Here is a 24,077-nt window from a genome sequence, read left to right on the forward strand (position 1 = left end):
ATGTGCAGAGTATTTTCTAACATCATATGCACATTTGTTTAAACATTTACATATTAGATACAAGTTCTCGAATAAAATTGTGTATTTACGATAAACAAAAACATTGTGTTATAGCATAATTTTCTACGCGTTGATAACATAAACAAAACGGAAATAAACACAAAAGGAACGTAAATTGTTCCTCGAGTTCTCAACTTTTACTTCTCAAAGATAAATTATTGATATATTGTGTTGTTCATATAAAAACACATTTTTTCATGCATGAGCTCACACTAACAATGAACATGCCCCTTGTCAAAACTACATGAAAAAAACCAAATCTAAAATTAAATTCTAAAATTTTTGACTTAGGAGGTCACCTTTTTTAAAAAGAAAAAAAACCAAATGGCATATTTATAGGCGATAAATAATTTTCGAATAAAACGTTTATATATGTTTCTACCGTCTAAAAGTCAAACCAAAAAATTAACTACTATAGAATAACTCTAAAATCAATCTAAGTTTAATATAAGCGTAAAGCGTAATCAATATGACAACAACACTCAAAATCCAAAATTACCTTTCCTCGAGCTCACAGCTTCACACTACATGAACAATCTCCTTCAAAAGATAACATCATCAACTTGCAGCACGATAATCAAAGCACAATCCGACGGCGGAGACGCACGGTAGCCACCCTTTAAAAATCTGAGCTCCATAAACCCTAGAAGCGGAGCGGAGCAGAGCAGCTACCAAAGCCGTCGTCTTTCCCGCAAAACTCATCACAACAAAACCCTCGTCTTTCTCCCCCATGGCGTCCCTCCCCAACGGCGGCGCCGCCGCCGGCGGCGGCGGCAGGGGTGCGGCAGAGGTGGTGGACAAGGAGGTGGACTACGCCAACTACTTCTGCACCTACTCCTACCTCTACCACCAGAAGGAGATGCTCTGCGACCACGTCCGGATGGACGCCTACCACTCCGCCGTCTTCCGCAACGCGCACCACTTCCGCGGCAAGGTTGGGGTGGGCTGAAAGATTTCTTCTTCGATGCGATTCTGGGCTCCGGCTTGATGGATTTGGTGGATCTGTCTGTCAGGTGGTCCTTGACGTGGGCACCGGGAGCGGCATCCTCGCCATCTGGAGCGCCCAGGCCGGTGCGAGGAAGGTGTACGCCGTCGAGGCTACCAATATGGCGGAGCACGCCCGGGAGCTCGCGCGCGCCAACGGGGTCGCCGACATCGTCGAGGTGATACAGGGGTCCATGGAGGACGTTGTGCTGCCGGAGAAAGGTGATTCTTGATTTCTTGATTGGCTGTTGGTTGTGTTATCTTAAAATTGGGGAAATTGATGTGGCTGGTGGAACTGTACTACATTTAGGATCGAAATAGTAGAGGGTAGTAATTTTTCATCTCAGGAGAGGAAAGCTAAAATTATTATGATGATATAATCTAAGCAGGGGACTCATCATGTGCTGAGTATTGATTACTTCGTTTGTCTATTCTTCATTTATTTGGAACGGCAGTTGATGTCATCATATCAGAGTGGATGGGGTACTTTCTATTGAGAGAATCGATGTTTGATTCTGTTATTTGTGCGCGGGATCGTTGGTTGAAGCCAGATGGTGTAATGTAAGTAATCTTTATATGTACTTCTATACATGCTAATATAGGCGATTTTTTATTGCTGGACAATCTCTTCATTCTCTGAAAAGTGAACAGTGGATAAAAAATGTGAAACATTGTTTTGCTTTCACCAATGCAAAATGATTCTTTTTGTAGGTATCCCAGTCATGCTCGGATGTGGCTAGCACCAATAAGAAGTGTTCTGGGTGAAAAAAAGATGGAAGATCTTGATATTGCTATGCATGAATGGAATCTGTTTGTTGAGGATACTGAGTCTTTTTATGGGGTCAACATGAATGTTTTGACAAAGGCATACCATGCAGAGCATGAAAAATATTATCTCAAGGTATGCCTGAATCAGTATAAATACTATTTTGATTTAATCTTCTCTGTTGCATGTGCTGTGTGCAAAAAAAAAAGCAATTTAGGCAAAATTCAATAATTATATTTGTTAACTTTTAGTAGTAGTAAGAATCCGATCATGACAAAGATAAAGATCAAGGTGCTTGCAGCATATATTTGATAAGTCTAGTTCATTACATTGTATTCCCTGTGTAATATAGGATCCACGGATGAACTTGTTTGCTTTCCCTAAGATCTCAGCATAAAAGAATAGTGAATGGAAATTATTGTTTCATGTGTGTTTTCCTGCATGCTCAGTGTGCATTTGATTATATTCTTCTGCAGTCTTCCATATGGAACAATATTCTTCCAAACCAAGTTATAGGGCAAGCTGCTGTTATTAAGGAAATTGATTGCTTGACAGCAACAGTTGATGAGATCCGAGAAGTTCGAGCACAGGTTACAATGCCAATCAAAATGGATATGGCAAGATTAGCAGCTCTTGCTGGATGGTTTGATGTTCATTTTCGAGTATGTCAAACTGAACTGTCAATTTATCTCATGCTTGAGTGAGAGATGCTCACTATTTTCTCTTAACACTTTCTAGGGTAGCAAGCAAAACCCAGCAACTCAAGAAGTCGAGTTAAGCACAGCTCCAGATGAGAATGGTGGCACTCACTGGGGCCAGCAGGTTGGCTTCCTGGAATTCAGCTATTACTTTTGTGCTTGCAGAAATTTGTTACCAACTACTATATATTTTGAACTGTTATACGTTCTTTTTAACATGAGCCAGTGAGTGTTGATACATCAAGAAATCATGTATAAAAGGGATGTTTCAGTCCCATTTTTTGTGAATTCATTGTAAGCAGAAACAGAGAGCAAAACCTTTCTTGCAAAAGTGATACTTAAATAAAGAGCAATACATTTTTTTCAAAGGCACCTGCTTACATATGAGGCTTTTTATTCAACACAATAATAATTTATTTCAATTGATTATCATTATGGAAATGCATATCACTCATAGACCATAGTTATTTGGCACAATTCAAGACATTTACTGTTCCTCTGATTATTTTCAAGGTATTCTTGCTTACTCCACCTTTGAGAGTTAGTGAAGGGGACAGTGTTAAAGTTTCTTTCACAATGGTTCGCTCTAAAGAGAATCACCGGCTCATGGATATGGAGTTCACCTATGAATTGCACGAGTCATCTGGCAAGCAGCTTCCAGCAATCACAACCAAGATTTTCTTAGAGTAGAACAAGGTTTGGTTCCTAAAAGTACAATATGTTTATGACTTCTGCTTTATTCATTTTCTTGATTATATACTATGCCAATATATAAGCAGTAGTGGGCACTAATAGTCATCATAATATCAGGCTATCAGCCACACAACACTGTAATTCAGTCATCATGATGCCAGGCTATCAGCCACACGATACTGTAATTCAGCGCGTTCTATAACAATAAGGATTCAACCTAACCTGGTCTTTTTTTTTTGTTGTTTGTCGTTACAGAACGCTGATTAGATCTGATTCAATTGATGGAAAGATTGTGTACTGGCTACCATATCTGAGCCTTACTTGATGGCTGCAGCCAAGCTTAAGTCGTCCCAGGTGTATTTGGTTTTTACTAGAGGGCCTAATGGCCAGAGTGTAATACTATCCAGAATATGTACACCGAGGTTATTGTTGTGTGAGGCATGATAAAAGTGCCAGAGATTTTGTTGTACCATTGATTAATTAATCGGCTTCATGATTGCTATCATATGCCCATGCCCATGCAACGCAACGATGTATCTGAATTCTGAATATTTTCTCAAAACACTTTACAGTAGTTGATGCACAGATGCACTCCCAGTTTCAGGGCCTCTGAGGGCTCAGTAATGATAATCTTTGCTGTTTTCTGAAGAAGCTAACAGCCTTAAAAGGATTTAGCCGTCAATTCACATTTCATACCCAATTTCACCAATTTATTATTTCATTCAGGGAGGATTCACTGCACCCAAAGTTCTTGTTACTCAATACACGCAGCTCTCTTCACTTGAAATAATACACACACATGACACATTTATTCCTCAGGTATTTACATTAGCAAGAGTCGTCTTCTTCCTGTTACAAGCCTTGGCAGGGTAGACAATCGCCAAAACAGGGTTCATATCATGTACAGGCCCCATGAACAAATTACAGTAAGCATCTCGATCACAGAAAAGACTTGCAAATGCCGCAGCTCTTTAGAGTGGTGCACACAGGCTTCTGCAATGGTAGTCAGTTTCTCCTTGCAAAGACCAACATTGCTGTCTTTTTACCTGCTCAAATTTGGAGCACATCTTTTCCTTTTTTTTTTCTGACATCGTTTTTCTTCCCTATTATTAGTTACTTCATCAACAGAAGTGCATCTCGGTGTCGCCCTAGGAGGGTCAGTGCAGTTGCTGCGATGTGATGAGCAGTCAGCCCAGCCATGTCGAGCTGCTCTGCAAGTGAAGCGTGCTCTATGTACCTGTCCGGTAGCACAATGGGTCGCCACTGCAAATTGACACGAATAACAGTCATTGTTTGAAATTATCATTTGTAAAGAACATGAGTGGAACACAGGGCAAGTGGCATGTTGCAATATAAAAGAGTGAAGCCCCACTGCAAATTGCATTAGTACTGGATACATTTCATGCAAAGGTAACAAGACGACAACAGCCAGTAAAACTAAAATCCATGCAAGAACTCTAAAATACTTGCCTTTATTTTGCCATCAAGTAATCCATCGAGTGAAATAAATTGAGAAACATGTGAGCCAAAGCCACCAACAGTTCCTTCTTCTACGGTGATTAGAAAATCGTGTTGCTGGCACAACATTCTTATCAGATCAATGTCAAGTGGCTTGCAAAATCTCGCATTAGCAACAGTTGCCTGGATGCCAAAGTTGAACAGAAGAGATCGAGCTATCAAGCATCTCTGGACCACCTCACCATAACCAAGAAAAGCTATCTCTTTACCCTCTGCAAGAATCTCTCCTTTACCAATCTGAAAGTGCATCCACAAAACTATAAGAACAAATTGCAAAACTTTGAAGCATTCATCTTAACATCGACAGTGCAGCAAGGTTAAGTGCACAAGAGCATTGGCAGTTCTTTAACTTCTTAGTTCACCAAAGAAGACAGCTTTTAGGTACACATGAATTAAGTCCAGCATTACTGTGATAATTTAGCAACCAGCTTTCAAGCTGTACATTCTTCCAAGTGATCTCTGCTTAGAATCAAAGATGAAAAAGAAGTAGAGCTACCTCAAGTGGATTCCCATATGCTAAAGTACCACCGGTCCCAACAATGGCACCCCTGGGATACCGGAAGCAAATGGGTCTGTCCTCAACCATTGCTGCCGTTGCCACCATGTCAATAAGCTCATCCTCATTAGATGGCGACATGACAATCATGTTTGGCAGGCATGACATGAATGTAATATCAAATGGTCCTGAGTTGGTCGGGCCCTCAGATCCCACCAGACCTGCACTTGTGATTGCAAAGCGAACTGGTATCTTTTGCATGTCCACATCTTCGACTATCTGCATATATATGAACTTTATGAAATGCGACATACTTGCATTAAAGCAGCCATACAGATAAATTGGAACTTTAGTATATGTCCACAATCATAGAAACAATGTTTATCATTATAGAAATCAATTCTAGTGGACGAAAAATCTGGGAGAATACCTTTTTCAAATCATGTAAAAACTAAAGTTAAGCAAATAGTCAAGAGTCAGAGAGGAGGGAATATGTGAGGAGATAGGGAGCTAAAGGCACCTGATCATATGCTCGCTGAAGAAAGGTGGATGGAATTATGCAAAAAGGATTTAAGCCTCCACACGCCAAACCAGCGGAAAATGTAACAGCATGTTGCTCAGCAATACCCAAATCAAAAAATCTGTCTGGAAATCTGGACTGAAATAACTGGATTGATCGATCTATTCCCATGCCTCCATGAACCACCACAATACGCTTGTCATTCTCTGCTTCTGCTATTAGTGATTCTACAAAGCAGTCATTATATGTTCTAGAAAGACCATTTTCTAAAAACTTCCGAATGTCTTGGCTTGACTCTGGAGGCCCTGCTAGCAGCGAAAAAGAGTTAACAAATTATAGATTCATTTGGCCGTAATATCCTACATGACTTGATCGTGCAAAGACATGTAGGAAGGATCTCAAAGGATAATGCTGGGTAATTGACTTATACATTTAACATTTAACATCATTAATATGTGACACCTTAAAGGAACCCCGGAATTTTGTGAATTGTGATTAATCCTACAGGTGAGAGTTGGCATATTTCATTTGAAATTCCAATATTGATTTATACCATTTTTCAAACAAATACAGCATTCACATGCATATTGCCACTCAAACAAGCCCTTGTTATGCACTGTTTCCTTCCTTAAATACTGCGCTCTCTCTTTCACTGTACTTGTAACAAAGCAAGACATCTGAATATAAAGTGACAAAACAAGGAAAATAGCAAGCACATTATCATATTCATAGGATTGCAGAAAATTTCACTGACAATTTGTAATTGCACACCTTCCTCGTTTGGAGTAATCTCACTACTAAAATCTCCACCTGAGTCTTTTTCATTCTCAGTGATTACATGAACAAGTACTGGGCCAGTTGAATCTAAAGTTGCAACCTCCTTGAGTACACAAATGAGATCATCAATGTTATTCCCATCAATAGGCCCGATATAATATAATCCAAGTTCTTCAAAAAGAGTTGCTCCATGGGGACCTATCATACCACGGGCATACTCATCAATTTTGGCTGCAAACTCATGCATCCCTTTACCAAACCATTTGGAAAGTCCCTAGGAAGGAAACAAAATTCATATCAAAGTGGGAAACTCAAGGCAGTGTAAGACTGCTGCTAAAGTAGAAAGACAGCTCCCATGCCAAAACTTCCTGGAAACTTTTCGTCATACTATGTACAGTGAAGTCAGTTGAATTAAGTTCAAAGTAACAAGGACATTTGTCAGTACAAGCTAAAAAAGTGAGAACTGAAATGAAACAGTCAACTAGAAAATAAACGTGTATGCCATAATCATAAACAAGAAATAACAGGACAACATTTAAAACAACTATGCTCTAGCAAGTTTAAATTTAATAAATTATGTCATATAGAAGCATAAACTTTTTACCTTTGCAGCCTCCCTAAACTTCCTAAATCCCTTGCTGGATTGAACCTTGCTCAGAGCACTAGAGAAGGCATTAATAGACATCTTTGGCTGGCTATCTGCTTTAGGAAGTAAGGTGTGCCGGCTATCATTTAAAATCACTACCATGTTAGAATCAAGGAAACCAGCATGACCCATTGCCTCATACACCTGACCAGCCATAGTTGTCCAGTTACTTATAACTGTTACTATTCGGTTTTTCCTCCCACCAAGATCCCTTGCGACTGCCATCCCTGACAAAAGATCATTTTCAAGCTATAAAAGAATAAAAAGGAAATGATTTGGCATAAAAGATAAAACATCAGGAGGTTCATGGTTGAGTGTGGAAACAATTTATGGATTCTAGTAGGCTATGCTGCTATGCAAACTTCTACAATGGTTATCCACTTCATTAACAAAATGAGATAGTTCAAGAATCCTGTGTCATGACTGCTGATATCACACGAGGGATAGGAACTTGACTTCTTCAATTATATTTTTAGATGTTATCTACCTTGGTCTAAAAAGTAAGAAGCACTGGTTTTTATCTGTTTCAGTAGCTGAACTATTGATAGAGTGCATGCAAGCTAATCGCAATCGAAGATGAAAATAACTATGAAGTACCATTCAAATTCCAAACACACTTGAAATAATTATCTTAAAAGGAATGCATTGAAATATAAGGATAGGTGCAGTACTTAATATGCAAGGTACAAATGAATGCATTAACATAGGCAGCATTATACCAAGGCCTGCGGAGAGACTATTGCATCCATGTCCAGCACCAAAGGGATCATATTCACTCTCGAAACGAGATGTGAAACCTGAAAGGCCCTTTCTTTGCTTAATAGTATGAAAGAGAGAGCGCCTCCCAGTGAGAATCTTGTGTGCATATGTCTGTAAATGAGAAAATTATTGAAAACAAAAGGCAAAACAATTCCGATTATATGAAATGGTACATGGTAGCTTATTGGAGGTAAAATCTTAGCACAAAGCCAAAAAAGATATAGAGAGATCATACATGCTGACCAGCATCCCATAGTATCTTATCCATTGGGGCATTGAATACATAATGTATAGCAATAGCGAGCTCCACAACAGAATGTCCAGTGTTACATGGTTGGCATTTTCTCGACATTATGAAAGAAATCTCTGACCGAACTTCACCAGCTAGCTGCTTTAACTCCTGTCTTTCAATGGGAATTGTCAAAAATTTCTCAGCCATAACATGATTAGAGAGTATGCTTAAGATAGTATGGCTGACGACCTTACTAGATAGATTTTTCAAATGGATGGGTGCGTCAATCGTATCCAGGATTGGAGTTGGATCCTTCTCCCAGAAGAAATCATCGACGTCTGGTAGTGCAGCCACTCTTCGATTGAAGTACTGTACAAAAAGAGAAAGAAACATTCACAAATCACAATATGTGAGTCCAGGGTCCTTGTCCGGCTGCAAATGTCTCTGTAACAAAATGGTCATGGAGCTCTGTCCGGCTGCAACTAAACCCCACGATGTACTCCATTTGTGTATTCTTTGTGGGACTAAAAATATCTACTCTGAAGCTAAAATGTCAGCCTTGTCTGCACAATGTAATGCAGCTCCCGAGAAACAACATACCCTTAATGGCAAATTGACCGCCAGTGTTCGGCACGGCTTCAAATTTGACGAATTGCATCTCAAACACCAATAGGAGTTGTGACAGCAACTTATTGAGCGCAGAAGAGCCGATTCCTCGCGGACTAAATTAGCAGCAGGTGGAGAATGCAGATATGTCACACCCATCCCAGGCACTGAGCGATGACCAAAAACCTGCAATTTATATCCTTTAACATGTAAGCCACTTCTTGGTTTTGAAAAGTAAAAGACAAGATCCTAGATTCATCATAAACCATTGTCGACATATGAGTTTCAGTATTCTAGATGAAGATGAACACGCAATCAAAGTATCATCCCTCGCATACCACTAATCATCTACAAATCCGTTTATCCAGGGAGAGCTAAAATGGAGAATCAGACGACCAAATTTCGTATCGTATCCCCAATCAACACCAGGCAACTAACTAGCTCGCACCAAAAAACCGAAAAATAACAAGGGAAAGAATCCATCTACATCTAACTCTGACCTCAACCCCAACCTCCCCTGCTCCTCAAACCGGCCGCCGCCGCCCCCACCTCAGGATCGGCGGCGATGGAGCCGGAGCCGGAGGCGGCTCAGCCTGCACGGGAGCTGGCGTTGCTCGCAGCCGCAGCAACCCTAGCTCTGGATTGGGATTCGGGACGCGGAGTGCTCCGCTGCTCTATTGACATGACAGATTAGTTAAGTCATTAATCCAAACAGAAAGCAAGAGGATGATTAATAATTAGGAAGAGGATTAACTATAAACTAATCTCGTCTCCTATTGATCGGCGCGAGGTAATCATGCCGCAAAGCTCAATCATTTGCTCGGTTAAACCACTCGTCGGCATGCGCGGGGCCCGATCGGCAGCGGCTCATGCGCGGGAAATTTACGAGCTTGCCCCTCCCGGGCTTATCGATAGAGTCAAGTAGCAGTATCGGATTGCATCGAGGGAGTGAAAAAAAGCTTCGATTTTTTGCGCGCGGCGCTGCAGAAAGATGGCGGCTTTCGCCTCCGCGCTCCGTGCTCTCCCCTCACCGCCGGCCGCGGCGCGTCCTCAGCAACGGCGGCGGCTGCGCTCGGTGAGCCCCTCCGCGCGAAACCCACCGAAGGATACCTCCTCCTTCCTCTTCTTCCTGCGCTCGCTGGAAAGCTTTCTCATTTGCAATTTTCCTTGCAGATTTGAGGGTATTGCAAATTTGGCGCACATATAATTGATTCGTTGATTAAGATTGGCAATATAATCTTTTGATACCACATTGTGTCTGTCTCAAACTTGACACCACTAAATACCATATGTGTCTATGCTCTACAAATCGATATGTTTGATAAATTAGTGATCCTTCATGGTGGATGTTCGGCTTTTGTGAATTATTCTTCAGCCCTAGTTTTTTAGAGCAGGTTTGTATGTCGATTAATAGAGTATAGGTGGTGAGTCTATTTAGTGTCAAATAATCTCATTGTGGTTAGACGATATTGTTTTTCTTTTTGTTGTTGATATTCACCATTATAATTCGCCCACACCTCATTTTTCTTCCGTCCTCCACCACTGTGCGTTACTGTGTATATGCGGAGTAAGATGTTTAATGTTTCTTTGTGTATTTGGTGGACCGTGCCGGTGTCCATGGTGGTCAGTGTTATGCCTGCATAGTGCTCGAGCATATGCCAAAGAGAGCTTAGGATTACATGTATCACGCTGACACTGAGATTAGCAACCAATGTTTTCTTGCAAAATCGGAATGACGTTACAGGCTTTGGAGATTGCATCTCAGCTTTTGTAGTTCTACGGGCCCTTGACTATGACGTTCAATGCTGATTGCAATCTTTATGCCTTGTGTTTGCTGCAGAGAGAACAAAGCCAGGGCTGTAGATCTCGAAGGTATTCAAAAGTCGTGGCTTACTACGGTCTAACTACTCCGCCATATAAACTTGTACGTACTCCTTACCTTGTTGATATTGCCTCAACAGACTGCATTCTGCCGTTTAAGGTACTAAATACAAATATTTCAACTCATAGCTCGTTCTGTGGTGTCCAGGATGCTCTGGAACCTTATATTAGCAAGAGGACAGTTGAACTTCACTGGGGTAAGCATCAACAAGACTATGTGGATGGCTTGAATAAACAGCTTGCTACCAGCATGTTCTATGGGTACACTCTGGAGGAATTAATAAAAGAAGCATACAACAACGGCAACCCATTACCAGAATATAATAATGCAGCACAGGTAATATTGTTATTTGTCATTTTTTTTACCATTAGTTGGATATTCTATTTGTAGGCACCAAATTTTCACCCTGATTTCTTCAGTGTACCTGTTTAATTGTTGCACATTACTGAAAGCCTGAAAAAAAATGATGAAAGGTAGTCTTATTAATTATATGGTTCTGATTTTCAATCTTATTAAATACAGGTCTGGAACCATCACTTCTTCTGGGAATCAATGCAGCCAGAAGGTGGTGGGTTGCCAGAGGGAGGTGTGCTGCAGCAGATACAGAAGGATTTTGGCTCGTTTACTAATTTCAGGGAAGAGTTTATACGCTCAGCCTTAACACTTTTGGGGTCTGGCTGGGTTTGGCTTGCCTGTAAGTTTATTTTTTCATTTTCTTTGAAGTTCAGGTGCTGCTTATTTAAGCTGTTTCCTGAACTGTTGTTTTTAAAATCTAGACTTAGCTTTTGAAGTTGGATTTATACATGTCTGATCTATCTTTTGCTTGTTGCAGTGAGTAGAAAAGAAAGAAAACTTTCAGTTATCCATACACAAAATGCCATCAGCCCACTTGCTCTTGGTGATATTGTATGTTTTCTGATTTCTTTTTATGTGTTCTCTGTTGAAATGCTTAGAATAATAGTATCCCAAGTATAAACTTTTGTGGTGACATTCCATGCCCTGTTTTCTTGCAGCCAATAATCAACCTAGACTTGTGGGAGGTAAGGAATTAACACTGTGTTTAGATCTTACCTTATGCAAGATACTGACATATCTACTTTTGTGTTTCAGCATGCTTACTACTTAGATTACAAGGTATTTCCGAAATCCTCTTTTTTCTGTTTATACCTAATATTGTAGCTCAACAAGCACTAAGCTATCAGAAATCATTAGTGATGCTTACTTTTAATGATTCAGGATGACAGGCGAATGTATGTTACAAACTTTATCGACCATCTTGTCTCTTGGGATACTGTCACTCTACGCATGATGCGTGCTGAGGCTTTTGTGAACCTTGGTGAACCGAATATCCCAGTGGCATGATATGAGATGATATGGATATGACCTGGAGATATGTAGAAACGTATCCTCATCATAGAGGTAAAACTCAGCACTTTGCAGTTGCAACATTACATCCTGGCTCATATGCAGCTTAATAATGTAGCTTGTCATTCACTATAGAAAAAGAAACCAGGGAATCCTTCAGTTTTTGGTGATGACTTATTTTCAATCATGACGTACCTTAAGTGTTAGCAATATCACAAATCATGCTTCTAGGGACATTATCATATAACACAAAAAGGTTTGTCTTGAAAACTAGAAATCAATCATATATTGGGATTGACATTTAAACACATGCTGCTGGGAGCCGGGGAGTATTAGGGAGCATGTGGCTTGCTGCTGCTTCTTTGACAGGGTTAAGTAACATAATCAATTGCCCTCAAAGAAATGGAAAATGACACATGCATGATAGGATATCATGATGAATTAGATTGAAGACCGTAGCAAACAGGTTGGTAAAATTTGATTGCATGATTGAATCTGAGTATTAGATTGTGCAGTGATGAGTATGGACAGCTTAGGGTTCATTTATCCACCTTTACAGGTATGGTGATTAAAGAAAGATCCTTTCATAAACCTTGCATGGCAACTGCATTAAGAAAATAGCTAATTTGCCAATTGCGCTTCAACTAATACTTATGGACTTAACTTAATCGACCACTCACTATGAAACTCTTAGGGAGGTATTTTTCTTGGGAAAGAATGATGTTTTGTTACTCCTTTCCATAAGTCCATTTTACTTATACAGTGTAGAGTCCCGGTTCTTTTGCAAGGTTTCCTAGGACTTTGAACTTGCCAGTAAACTGGTATCCTGTGGATTTTTAGTCTTAATTACACATCCACAACTTCAGGTTGATGCTATATCCTTGCAAAAAGGAAAATTGTTATTAAAGCATTACTAGCACTATTGCTTTCCATGTCCTACACTGAGCTATTTGATGCAATGTTCTTGAGTGGGCCCTATTCCCCGAAGTGGTCCTCCGGTCTTTTCTCTGTAACCACAGGCAGAGACAAGTTTATTTGTTTTTAGACTTTACATTGTTTTGCTTTATGTGTACCATGGGTGGGTTATGCTAAAATGTTTTTATTTTATTCTTTTATACATTTTTAGTGACTTCGAGGAATTTATTGACCAGATTATACTTGATGCTGAGATTTGCATGAATGAGAGACACTTGGACCACCTCATGTCCTGCATGGTGAAATAGTGGAAATCTGCTTGAAGATAAACAGCTTGGTTTTACCTTCGATTATCTCTAGATAGCCATGTTGGAGTTTGATAGAGAAGCAAAGTAGCCATCGACACTAGAGATGTAGGCTACAGAGCATGGGCCATCGATCTAACTTCTTCTTGAAGCTGCACCACTTGTTGAGTTGTTGCAAACGTTTATGCTTCACACTTTCACAGGCTCCTATTATTCTGTTTGATTAGACCTTCCTACTAAGTTTTGATTACTCATAGCTGTAGTTACTTTCATCTATCTTTTGTGACATAATTCGGTCATTGTTAAGCCTAGCTTTGATTCCTCCATAACTCCATTACATACCTTGACCTTTATGTCCCTATCGCTAATTCCTTTTGTCGAACTGAACTAGTTGATGTGATGTTCTTGCATCCATTGCTGGCAGGCTTTTGCTCAAAGTCACAACCTATCAGCCTTCTTCTCCAAGTTCTTTTATCAAATGAATGTAAAGATCTTTGTAAACAAAAGCATCCTTGGATTGTTTTCTGCACTACTCTGTCATGTTGGTGGAAATCATGTGTTAGATTCTTGAGATTTCAGAAATCTTTGGATTACCTCTGCCTGAAGATGGTTGTTGCTTCTTTCTTGAATGCTGTGATCATTGATCAATAAAGCTGCTTTTGAAACTACCCAGCAGATAAGAGTATGGGCTAGCATTCAATCCATGTAACCATATTACCTCTTTCATTTTATAACACTGTTGCAATCCATAAGAAACTAGCATGAAATTATCAGAATGGCCTTAAATCCATTAGCCATTGTGCAGCACCACATGCTTTAAATCCATCAGCAATTGGCCCATCACTACACTCTAAAGCCCCCTTTGAAACAAAAGAAAACCATAGGAATTATGAAGGATTTGTTTCCTATAGGAAATAGGAAATAATCCTATGAAGCCCCTTGAACCAATTTCTTTGAAATTCCTATGGAATGAGCTATTCTAGAGAGATTTTGGAGGAAAATAAGCACGAGTTCTCACCTCGTGTTTTGGCTTTATTGTGTCTTAAATTTCTGTGTGCTAATCTTTAAAGTTTTCCTGTGTTCTAAAATCGGGTAAGAACCGGCCTTTTATTCAATATTTTTTCTATTCTTAAGATTTCATAATCCCGTGTTTCAAAAATACCCTAAACTGACACAAATAGCCTGCCCATGTCTATTACAATAATGGTTGTGCCCTGCACCAACTGCAAATGAAAAATTATTTGCATGGTCCTTGCTGATAGGTATGGCAGGTTAACCTGCCCAACCTGTTACTGGATCGATCACCACAATAGGAAGAATCTGTTTGCACCGAACACCAACCCTGCAAGAGATGTTTCGCACCCAGGCCGCGTTCGTTTGGGTGAGGAGGAGGGTTAGTTATCTGACGCGAAAAACATTGTAATAGATTAGTATATGATTAATTAATTATTAATTGTAAAAATTATAAAATAGATTAATATGATTTCTAAGCAACTTTTCTATAGAATTTTTTTTTAAAAAATACACAGTTTAGCAGTTTGAAAAGTGTGCGTGTGAAAAACGAGCGGATTTGGATAACTTGCCCGGGCTACCAAACAGGGCCTAGACATCTTCAGCAGCTAGACCTAAAGCCAAAGGAAATATGAGGGAACGAACTTCTATATAATTTTTTTAAAAAATATTTTTTTAAAAAGCCGAATAATAATATAAAGATAGAATGTATGAAAGATCGTAACCCACGTGGCTGCAGACACCATTGTCTTCTTCTAACATCCAGCCATTGGCTCATCACTGCACTCTATTGCATTGCTACCAAGTTACAGGTCTACTGTCATGATGGTTGTTCCCTGCACCAACTCCAAATGGAAAACATCTGCATGTTCCATGCTGATAGGTATGGCAGGTTAACCTGCTCAACCTGCCACTGGATCAATCACAACAATATGAGGAATCTATCTGCACCAAACACTAAACCCTGCAAAAGATAATTTCACGCACATAGAAAGCACTTCAGATCATTTCTGGGTCTAGAGTATTAAGAGCAAGTATAATAGCAGGCTATAAACTAGCTAAATGCTGATGTGGAAGAGAGAAGGGAGGAGAGAGAGGAGAAGCTGGCTATAAGTTTATAGTCAGCTCAGGCACAAGAACCAAGACAACATGTGAGACAGACATGTGGGTCCTGCATTAAAGATAAAGAGCTAACTATTATATGAGTGGGCTATAAGAAGATTACAAAGAGTCTTATAACCAGCTTGTTGGCTATATTATTAGCCATGCTCTAAGAGTTCATGCCATGATTACAATAGTCTTTTTCAGAATCAAATGCTCGAATCTGACAAAGTTTCCATCCACTACATGCTTATTAATTTTGCATATTGAAAACGAGCTAATAAACTATAAAATTTCCAAGGGTAGGAGATGGAGGCGATCTCCATCCTCATCTTGCTTATGGCTTTGATTTGGCGACCTAGTTGCAGCAGCAGCAGAGGCAGTCGAGGCAGCACTCACAGGTCTCGTAGCAGCAGAAGCAGCACAGGGCGGTGAAGATGCTGCAGTCAGAATGAGAAACTAGTTAGTGAGCTCAATCAGGATTGTGCCAAAAAGATTTCACAAAGTTTCATTTGATTTGTATAAGCTTAAAGTTTGAGAACATCAGAAACAACTGTAGGAATACGATAGAGTTGAAGCAATTTCATCCACTTTGCATCTGATGATTTCTGGAGATGTGCACTGCCGAGTTTGTCTCTCATTCACACCCATAGTTGAACTGAATTTCAATTTTCAGCAGCAAGCCAAGCATGAGCTCCAATTTATGGCTTGAATTTCTTAAGAAAGACTAACAAGTGATTTTATTATCTAAAACAATCGAGATAAAAAGAAGCTGAAGAAATTTGCATGAAGAACAACAGCTTGCTTAGAAAAATCCCAGGAAAAAAAAAAGAGAAACGAATCTTATGAAATATCAAGGAGGGGAAAGAGAGAGTTCTGTCAGCTGCAAGAAATTAAGTTTCAGATCTTGCTGAATAATCAGCTTGACCAATACTCATCCTCCCTCTTCTTGAATTTTCTCTCAAAAACACAAGAACAGGAAGAACACTACAAGAGAAATAAAAAAAACTCGCACCATGCATAGAGGCAACCCTTCTCTTCATGGCGCCTCTGCACATGTTCATAGTAGGACATCTCCTGTGCCATTGGAGCGTTATACATCTTGTCTCCCTTCTGCTGATCAACTGGCACTACCTCACTGAAAGGGGTTGCAGACTTGCAGGGAAGAACTCAACTACTCAAGGGCCAAGTTTTTTTCTTCTCCTGTCCTCTCTTGTTGCTTGTAGGATTGGAAGTTTTGGATACCATTTATAGGCCAGGAAAGAAAGACCACACCATATAACAGATAGATACAGATACTTTATCTTTTCGTTTCTACTTATATCTATAAGCCAAAATTTAAATTTTTAACCTTAAATTTAGAGTTGATTTTGGACTTTTTTTTACAGAATTTTATTTCCCAACATTGGCTTTTAGATCACAGAGAATATGTATATACAAAATCTTATTCACAATTATTTTTCGTTTACAAACATGTTGTGAAAAAACCAAACAATCACCCCAGAGCGAAGACGGATGGTGACGGAACTTGAGGAGCCCAAATATCAGGCAGTGATATTGTTTTTTGTGAAATTATTTGGGATTAGTTACTAGGGAAAAATTGCATTCTTTTCTGTTCATTGGTCCTATCTGACTGTGGATAATCTATTTGACTTTTTTTCTTGGAGCAGGAGGCTCCTGTTTGAGTGGTCAGTTCATAGGCTGGAATAAGCACAGAGCTCTGCGCCAACTAAACAAACCACCAATCAACTATAAAAGCAAACACACAATTAATCATCTCTGAATCCTATGAAAGACTAAGGAGTGGTCCATGGTTTGTGCCTGAGGAACAAGATCCTCTCTTCCAACTGGCCTCTGTCCACTGATTGTGCATGCAAGGTCAGCAACTCACCATCTGTTTGCCATCATTTCTAGTCTCTCATCATGCATGGCTTTAAGTGTTAACATTAACAAAAGGTTATGTTTGATGGCCCCAAATTTTCTTGTCTTGTCCATTCCTCAATAATTAGCCCAAGTGCAAGGCAGTTACTCCCAATGAAACTCCCACAGCTTTGCTTAACTCATGCTATGGTGAGCCTTTATTGCTAATTAAATCGATGAATTGTTTGCAGTTGAAGTAGAAATGAATTGCAAGGGATTAAGGGAGCAGGAGATGAATTTAAAAAAAAACAGAACGAGATTGTGCAAGGGAGCAGAGGGATTCGACAGAGACTGCCCAACAATTCTGGATTTATTCCAAAGAAAAAAAAAGTTGCAACTTGAAAGAAACACGTGAGAACTATTATCTGCTTCCCCTCTGAACCAGGTTTCAAAAGCAAACGCCTTGGAAGAGACACGACACAGTTCATGCATAGTAAAAATCAAGAACAACTAGTAACTAAATGTCAGCAATAATTAAGCAGTTTAATTACTATTAGTAGCACAAGAGAAAGGGGAGGAGAGTGATCTGACCATGCATAGAGGCAGCCCTTCTCCTCATGCCTCTTGGTGCAGTGATCATAGTAGGACATGCCCTGCTGCGCCGGAGGGTTGTACATCTTGGCTATCTTCTTCTCCTCTCCGATCGATCAGGCTTACCAAAGCTGACTTCTCCTCTAGCTTTGGTACACAGAAATTGGATTTGAAATGGGCGTATTTATAGAGGAAATGTGCAGTGCTTTTCCATTGCCAAAGTTGTTGCCTGCTAAACACCCTTGCATCATCATCAATGGTGGTTTTGTTTCATTTGATTAATGTTTCTGCAACCATATGTATGACCCAGGAGTTGTTTCCTTCGAACCTAAGATTTCTGGATGTTCATTTATGTACTTACTCCACTATTAATCTGGATTGGTTCTGGTCATTTATGTTTGGCAAAGGTTCAGAACAACAGGCACTACAGGACACAGATTCCATGTACTGCATGCAGTGAAGAAGAAACATATGTTGTGTCTTTTTACACCAACAACTTCAGTTCACCGAACATTGTTTGCTGCTAATGATGTCATTTGGATGGAGCCAATCAAGTCATCAATGCTCACTATATATGTTTGATAAAGATCATGCATCATCAAGAGACTCATCTTTTCGCTACTGCTTATGCTTATAAGCCAAATCTTAAATTTTTAAAGTTAAATTTGAAATTAATTTTGGGTTTTTTCATCATAGATTATTTTACATCATTTGCTTTCAGATCAATAAGAACACGCATATAAATGTTTTTTTTATAAATTGTTATTTATTTGTAAATATGTCATTTTGGTTTTCCTTAAAACACCAGACCGTGACCACTTGAGTTGTTTATTTGTTTGTGAAATTTAAATGGGCTGTGTAGTCCATTTGCTAGTAAAGTAATAATGTGATACCTACTGACCTGTGAGATTGATTGAAGGTTAGTTAGGAAAAAGATCAATCAGTATGTAATGTTTATCAGATTGCTTGGGCTAGCTGCTGGGCGCTTGGATGGATGGATGGAGCAAAACAGCAAATGTAACTCGAAAGGTTAATGCAAATGGGATGAAGAAATGAGAGGATTGAGTGCCTTTGTATTATTACAAGTATATTACGAACTTTTATTAAGAAAATGCATGCAGTAATTAGAGTGGCCACTGATTTTTTTTCCCAAAACATCATTCTTACGGCAATGAAACTGTAAGTCATATTCATATGAACACCTCTAAAAATTAGGCCGCCATATTTTAAGATTGTATTAGTTATCGTGTACGGGTATAATAATTAGCCGTAAATACGAGCGTTAGGCAGATAGAATCCACCCTAAGAAAGTTGGGCTACACCTAATTCCTTGTCGATCTTGGTCTAGTATTTGTCAAAACTACAAAAAAACTGATCTTTACTTGGTGGCTAAGAGTGTGACAAGTGGAATATAATGGCTAGCTAGCTAGCTGACTCTTTACGTCTCAATCCGTGTGTGGATGTATTAATCTCCATTGCTGACAGCCAGTGAACCTTCCGTTCTATGCCTATGCTATGATTGTTATGTATCTGTCCGCCCTGGGATTTGTCACTTGTTGATATAGACAAGCAAGCAATTAGAGCTAGATAGGCTCCGGGGTGGATTGTTCATGAATAAAAAAACGTTATATTTACAAACGAAAAATAACTTATGAATAAAAATTTTATATAAGTATTCCTATCGATTTAAAAGATAATGCTGAAAAATAAACTTCGATGAAAAAAACCCAGGCCCTAAACTACTTTAAATTTAATGTTGTAAATTTAAATTGTGGTTTATAAGTATAAGTCGAAGAAAAAAGATACGTCACCAACTTTTAATGCATGCAGCTAGCCTCGCGTACGTGCATATATAGTCGCAGCTAGCGTATAAACCACGGCGCTGTTAGTGACTATCATTCAAATGCTCTTAATTCACGATCCTTGACCGATATAGTTAGAGCCGTACTAACAATTTTGGATGTTTGAAAACGGGATAAATGAGTTTGTCCCCAGAAAATAGATTTAAAAAAAAGTGAATCTAGCTTTTCTCAGCTTTAAGGTCTAGCTGAGATATAAAGCTCTACCAAATAAGCCATTAATCGTCTGAAGAGAATGTTGCAGTTGAGCAGGGTTTGCAATTTTGGAACGAAATTTGGGGAAGTTCGGTTCTTCCGGTTGGATCCGGTAGCAGTGGGTAACAATTAAATATTTTGGAGCAAAAAATTTACAAAAAAAAAATTGTACTATTTGCATCTCTTCATCTCTTGCTCATTGGGTGCAATGCCAAGAAATCAATTGATTACAATGCCAAACTTCTATAAAAAAAAAACCACCATTAAAATTGGGTTGTATTGCTCTTACTAGACGTAGTATTTTAATTGGTTTTGATAGTTGAGGAGTGTGAAATATATTGCTTTACAGTTGAGGGTTGAGGTCTAGACTTCCTTAATAGTTGCGAGGGCCCGAAATGGACATAGCCCTCAAGTAAGACCTACAGCAACGGGCTAGCGGGCCGTAGAAAGAAATGGCAAGACCCGTGCATGGGCCGTACGGGGAGCAGTGGGCTTCGTGGGCTGGGCTCTACGGCCCAACAGGAGCTTCTTTCTCTTCCCCCTCCCTCCTCCTTCTCGCTGCCAGTCTCAAAACACGCACAGGATGTGATCGGATCAGGTAGCTTACGGTTGCTGCAGCAGCAATTCCAAGCATAATACCTGTGCGTATTTGCTGCAGCGGCTGCATCATGATGATGGGCGACGCCTCGTTAATTCAGGCTGCTGTTACTCCCTCAAGTTCCTGCAAAACCATAGATTATAAGTCAATCTAACCATAGATTTATATATACATAATAATAAATCTACACGTATATATACAAATTATATATATCTGAGGTGGTGTTTAGTTGCCAAATTTTTTTGGCAAAAACATCACATCGACCGTTTGACCGAATGTCGAAAGAGGTTTTCGCACACGAATGAAAAAACGAATTTCACGGCTAGCCTAGAAACCGCGAGACGAATCTTTTGAGCCTAATTAATCCGTCATTAGCACATGTTGGTTACTGTAGCAATTATGGCTAATCATGAACTAATTAGACTCAAAAGATTCGTCTCAAGATTTCTTCCATAACTATGCAATTAGTTTTTCGGTTTATTTATGTTTAATGCTTTATTTAGTTGTCTAAAAATTCGACGTGATGTTTTTGAAAAAAAATGGGAACTAAACAAAACCCTGAATCTATAAAGGGCTATAGATACTAATAATAAATCTACTTACATATACAAATATTATATATCGATCAATGAATGAATCTATACATAGCCATATAAGCATATAGTCTTATGATATGAAACAGAAGAAATAACTTATATTATCTTCGCTTCATATTATAAAATGTCTTATTCTTCTTTCGGTCAATCTATCCATGGATTCATAAAAACATATTTATTAATTCATCGATGAAATTAAGTATAACTAAAACACCTTATAATATATCTACTATTAAAAGCAGAGCAGAGTTGTCCTTCCTCTTCCTATCCCACGCACTCAAAAAAACATTACTTCGAAAAAAAAAATCAAGTGGTTAATTTGAGAAACAGTTTATTTTCTCCATGGGCATGTCTCTCTTTTCTCTGTGGACATGTGCAGTCCATCATCAATTCCATGAATCATTTTTTTTGTCATGTTTCGCGGTACACCATCAGTCGTATGAACATGTCACTGTTATATATGGAAGCAAGGGAGTAGCAATAATTTTAAACTTGAATAGAAGTTGTTGATTTTTTTAATTAAGTTAGAGGTAGTGATTCACAAGGTTTGTCGTATACACAGACGAGGCTGACATATGTACAACTCTTCCTCCCTCGGAACTGCAGTACTTAAGTTTGCCATGATCATATAGAGAATTTAGATAAATTCTCTGATCATATATCATCATATAATTAATAGTATAATGCAGAATTGAAGATGCTCCAGCCTTGCAGACAGACATTTCAGGACAGGCTTCATCGTCATCCAACTCCCAACTATTAGCTGAGCTTGCAACTTAACAACCGACCTCTTCAATGTTTGTTCGTCCTAGCTCTGATAATAGGTTAATTAATTCGATCTCCAGAACCATAAAAGAATGTCACCCATCTTTTTCTTTTATGTTTATACTTATAAGCCAAATTTAAATTCTTAGCCTTAAAATGTAGAGTTGATTTTAGGAGTTTTTTCACCGCAGTTTATTTTTCAACCTTAACTTACGTATCGATATATACATATGTTTTATTTATAAAATATTTTTCGTTGATAAATATGCCGTTAACAATCATCACGTATCATTCGCATTACAGTAATCATTTTTCCTGCAGCTAGCTAACAGAAGTACGAATTGATGGTCTTCATTTACATCGATCCAGAGTAGTGCCGTTCATCACTAGTAGCAGCTCCATTTTACGTCGTGGTCCGGGTACGTACGATCCATCCAATTAACGACCATCACTAGTAGCAATTAATCTATAGATTACTTTACTCTGCTTTGATCGATGCCCATGGAAATTAACGACCCAAGTACTGCTGCGTAGTGAGGGTGGTAAAGAACAATACTATAACGTATATAACAATTGAAAGCGTCAGTCATCCAGCAATTTTTTTTATGGATGTTTCAACTTATATAACAATTTTAACTGTCACAGATATAACATATAATATATATGATATACAAATATAAAATTGATGTATATGTTAATAAATTATATTTTTCTTATATTTTTATTTCCTTATAAACATATGTATATAGGCATAACTGGGCTTTTGGATGGTCCTAGACCACCCTCTAGATCCCCTACCGTCAGGTAAAGTTGAAAACAAATGTATTAAAATTTGAAAAAGACAAGAGAAAAATACATTGGGTTTGAAAAGGTGTAAAACATTTTCGTCTTTACAGTCCTGTGTAGTTATATGTAAGAAGGACTTGAAAGTAAAGTTTTTTTTTTTACGGAAAACGTACTAACTAGCAACCTCTCCGTTGCTGTAATTAACCTCAATTAATTAACCGTGTGATCATACAGTAGTACTACAGCACATATGCACTGCACTAATTTACTCTCTTCTTACACAAATAATCAACGTATTTGGATTTTTCACCCATGCAAAGGCTAAATTTGCATGTATTATCTCGCATTGAATTATCATCATATCCTTAATTTTAAGGAGAAATCGTATGCATATGAGAACAAAACAACACCATACGTCAAGTTTACACGTATGCATACATGCTCGAGGCATGGAAATACTCATTCAATCCTGTAACAAAACCAACATAATATGTTATACATAGATCAATTTAAAAAAGAGAAATAAAAACTAATGCGCTGGACGGAGGGACTAAGTTTCTAGCTAGTTTATACTTCCTCCGTTTCAGATGTTTAACTTTTTTCTTCCGATGTTTCACCATTCATTTTATTCAAAAATTTAGTCAAACGTAAAAAATAATAAGTCGTGCTTAAAGTTCTTTTGATACTAAAGTAAGTCACAAGCAAAATAAATAATATTTTCATCAAGCAAAATAAATAATATTTTTATATTTTTCGAATAAGACAAATTAAGAAAAAAAGTCGAACATCATTATGGAATGGAGGGAGTAATAACGTACTGTAATCCATATTAATAAATATTTCCTTTAGTAACGAGTTAGTAGTTGTGACTTTAAGTATATACGTATTTATCTACCAAAGTACTTGACACATAAAGTAGCTGGTAGCTGGTAGCCAGTAGAAACTTGAACACATGAAAATAGCAAATTAATAATTCATGATATGGTCGACAAAGTAATTAATTAAGCAGCCATGCAGAGGACTTGAACATTCAAATTTGATCGATCGATCGGTCACCAAACTATGGTAGAGCCAAGATAGTTAATTAGTTTTGACTAGAGTTCTTATATATAATGTCCCGTAGATTAATAACACAGACGCCAATTTGGACTAATTTTAACTTTGTAAATTCGTTCTACTCTACGGATGACGGCCGTCCTGATTGGACCGGACTGCATGCAGCTGCCCATTCTAGCTGCACACAAATCTCTGCTAATTATTTTTTGTTTTTTCTAGTAATGGATCTGCATCGGACCTCTCGTCTCATTAGGTAGCTTATAAATGAGAAAGACATTTTACAATATAACAATTAGTATTAGAGCTGGACTAATTTAACATTCGGCCTGATGTACCTGATAAAAGACTGGTATATGGTGAAAGAACGATGAACAGTCAAGGAATATCGATATGTGAAGGGTATTGGTTGCGGAAGAACCATGTGTCTATTATAGCTC

General features: G+C 38.6%; 3 protein-coding genes and 1 long non-coding RNA gene across 9 annotated transcripts; 2 read left to right on the top strand and 2 right to left on the bottom strand.

Annotated features, from left to right (window-relative positions):
* The first annotated feature begins 725 nt into the window (after window positions 1-725).
* On the top strand, window positions 726-3,706 carry LOC102714837 (protein arginine N-methyltransferase PRMT10). Its single transcript, XM_040524777.1, has 8 exons — window positions 726-994; window positions 1,074-1,266; window positions 1,500-1,605; window positions 1,756-1,945; window positions 2,287-2,472; window positions 2,549-2,632; window positions 3,022-3,204; window positions 3,457-3,706. Exons 1-7 carry the CDS (start codon window positions 791-793, stop codon window positions 3,196-3,198), a joined length of 1,140 nt encoding a protein of 379 aa, XP_040380711.1. The 5' UTR covers window positions 726-790; the 3' UTR covers window positions 3,199-3,204; window positions 3,457-3,706.
* A 608-nt stretch (window positions 3,707-4,314) lies between these two features.
* Window positions 4,315-9,434, bottom strand: LOC102700244 (probable 1-deoxy-D-xylulose-5-phosphate synthase, chloroplastic). Of its 3 annotated transcripts, XM_006655714.3 has the most exons (11): window positions 9,256-9,434; window positions 8,750-8,941; window positions 8,399-8,518; window positions 8,153-8,317; window positions 7,878-8,028; window positions 7,117-7,385; window positions 6,507-6,786; window positions 5,736-6,040; window positions 5,216-5,494; window positions 4,672-4,956; window positions 4,315-4,464 (listed from the first exon to the last, which is right to left on the bottom strand). In XM_006655714.3, exons 2-11 carry the CDS (start codon window positions 8,912-8,914, stop codon window positions 4,315-4,317), a joined length of 2,169 nt encoding a protein of 722 aa, XP_006655777.1. In that variant the 5' UTR covers window positions 8,915-8,941; window positions 9,256-9,434. The 3 variants fall into 3 exon arrangements, with proteins under 3 accessions (XP_006655777.1, XP_015694110.1, XP_015694109.1); XM_015838624.1 differs by lacking the exons at window positions 8,750-8,941; window positions 9,256-9,434 and having other exon boundaries at window positions 8,153-8,321; window positions 8,404-8,490; XM_015838623.2 differs by lacking the exons at window positions 8,750-8,941; window positions 9,256-9,434 and having other exon boundaries at window positions 8,404-8,478.
* A 247-nt stretch (window positions 9,435-9,681) lies between these two features.
* Window positions 9,682-14,023, top strand: LOC102715121 (superoxide dismutase [Fe] 2, chloroplastic). Of its 4 annotated transcripts, none has more exons than XR_005812082.1 (9): window positions 9,682-9,830; window positions 10,596-10,679; window positions 10,785-10,973; window positions 11,160-11,331; window positions 11,470-11,543; window positions 11,651-11,677; window positions 11,748-11,771; window positions 11,874-12,056; window positions 13,647-14,023. XR_005812082.1 is itself a non-coding variant. In XM_040525523.1 (8 exons), the coding sequence occupies exons 1-8, from the start codon at window positions 9,747-9,749 to the stop codon at window positions 11,997-11,999; spliced, it is 780 nt and encodes a 259-aa protein (XP_040381457.1). In that variant the 5' UTR covers window positions 9,682-9,746; the 3' UTR covers window positions 12,000-13,092. The 4 variants fall into 4 exon arrangements, 1 of the variants encoding a protein (XP_040381457.1); XR_005812081.1 differs by having other exon boundaries at window positions 13,129-13,981; XR_005812080.1 differs by having other exon boundaries at window positions 9,683-9,830; window positions 13,154-13,977.
* Window positions 14,024-15,385: 1,362 nt separating this feature from the next.
* LOC102700529 lies at window positions 15,386-16,569 on the bottom strand. Its single transcript, XR_423581.3, has 2 exons — window positions 16,350-16,569; window positions 15,386-15,774 (listed from the first exon to the last, which is right to left on the bottom strand). It is a non-coding gene; the product is annotated as an uncharacterized LOC102700529 (long non-coding RNA).
* Between the last annotated feature and the right edge of the window lie 7,508 nt (window positions 16,570-24,077).

The sequence above is a fragment of the Oryza brachyantha genome, chromosome 6 (genome assembly GCF_000231095.2).
Source record: "Oryza brachyantha chromosome 6, ObraRS2, whole genome shotgun sequence".
In the NCBI taxonomy this organism is placed as follows: Eukaryota; Viridiplantae; Streptophyta; class Magnoliopsida; order Poales; family Poaceae; genus Oryza; species Oryza brachyantha.

What these genes read in the sequence shown, in the direction of transcription:
- LOC102714837 (XM_040524777.1), top strand. Translation starts at nt 791, where the DNA reads ATGGCGTCCCTCCCCAACGGCGGCGCCGCCGCCGGCGGCGGCGGCAGG. An exon ending in ATGAAAAATATTATCTCAAG is followed by an intron (nt 1,946 to 2,286) that starts GTATGCCTGAAT and finishes ATTCTTCTGCAG; the next exon opens with TCTTCCATATGGAACAATAT. An exon ending in GGTTTGATGTTCATTTTCGA is followed by an intron (nt 2,473 to 2,548) that starts GTATGTCAAACT and finishes AACACTTTCTAG; the next exon opens with GGTAGCAAGCAAAACCCAGC.
- LOC102700244 (XM_006655714.3), bottom strand. Translation starts at nt 8,914, where the DNA reads ATGGGTGTGACATATCTGCATTCTCCACCTGCTGCTAATTTAGTCCGC. An exon ending in CGGTCAATTTGCCATTAAGG is followed by an intron (nt 8,519 to 8,749) that starts GTATGTTGTTTC and finishes CTTTTTGTACAG; the next exon opens with TACTTCAATCGAAGAGTGGC. An exon ending in TATGGGATGCTGGTCAGCAT is followed by an intron (nt 8,029 to 8,152) that starts GTATGATCTCTC and finishes TCTCATTTACAG; the next exon opens with ACATATGCACACAAGATTCT.
- LOC102715121 (XM_040525523.1), top strand. Translation starts at nt 9,747, where the DNA reads ATGGCGGCTTTCGCCTCCGCGCTCCGTGCTCTCCCCTCACCGCCGGCC. An exon ending in CTACTCCGCCATATAAACTT is followed by an intron (nt 10,680 to 10,784) that starts GTACGTACTCCT and finishes TGTGGTGTCCAG; the next exon opens with GATGCTCTGGAACCTTATAT. An exon ending in CTTACTACTTAGATTACAAG is followed by an intron (nt 11,772 to 11,873) that starts GTATTTCCGAAA and finishes TTAATGATTCAG; the next exon opens with GATGACAGGCGAATGTATGT.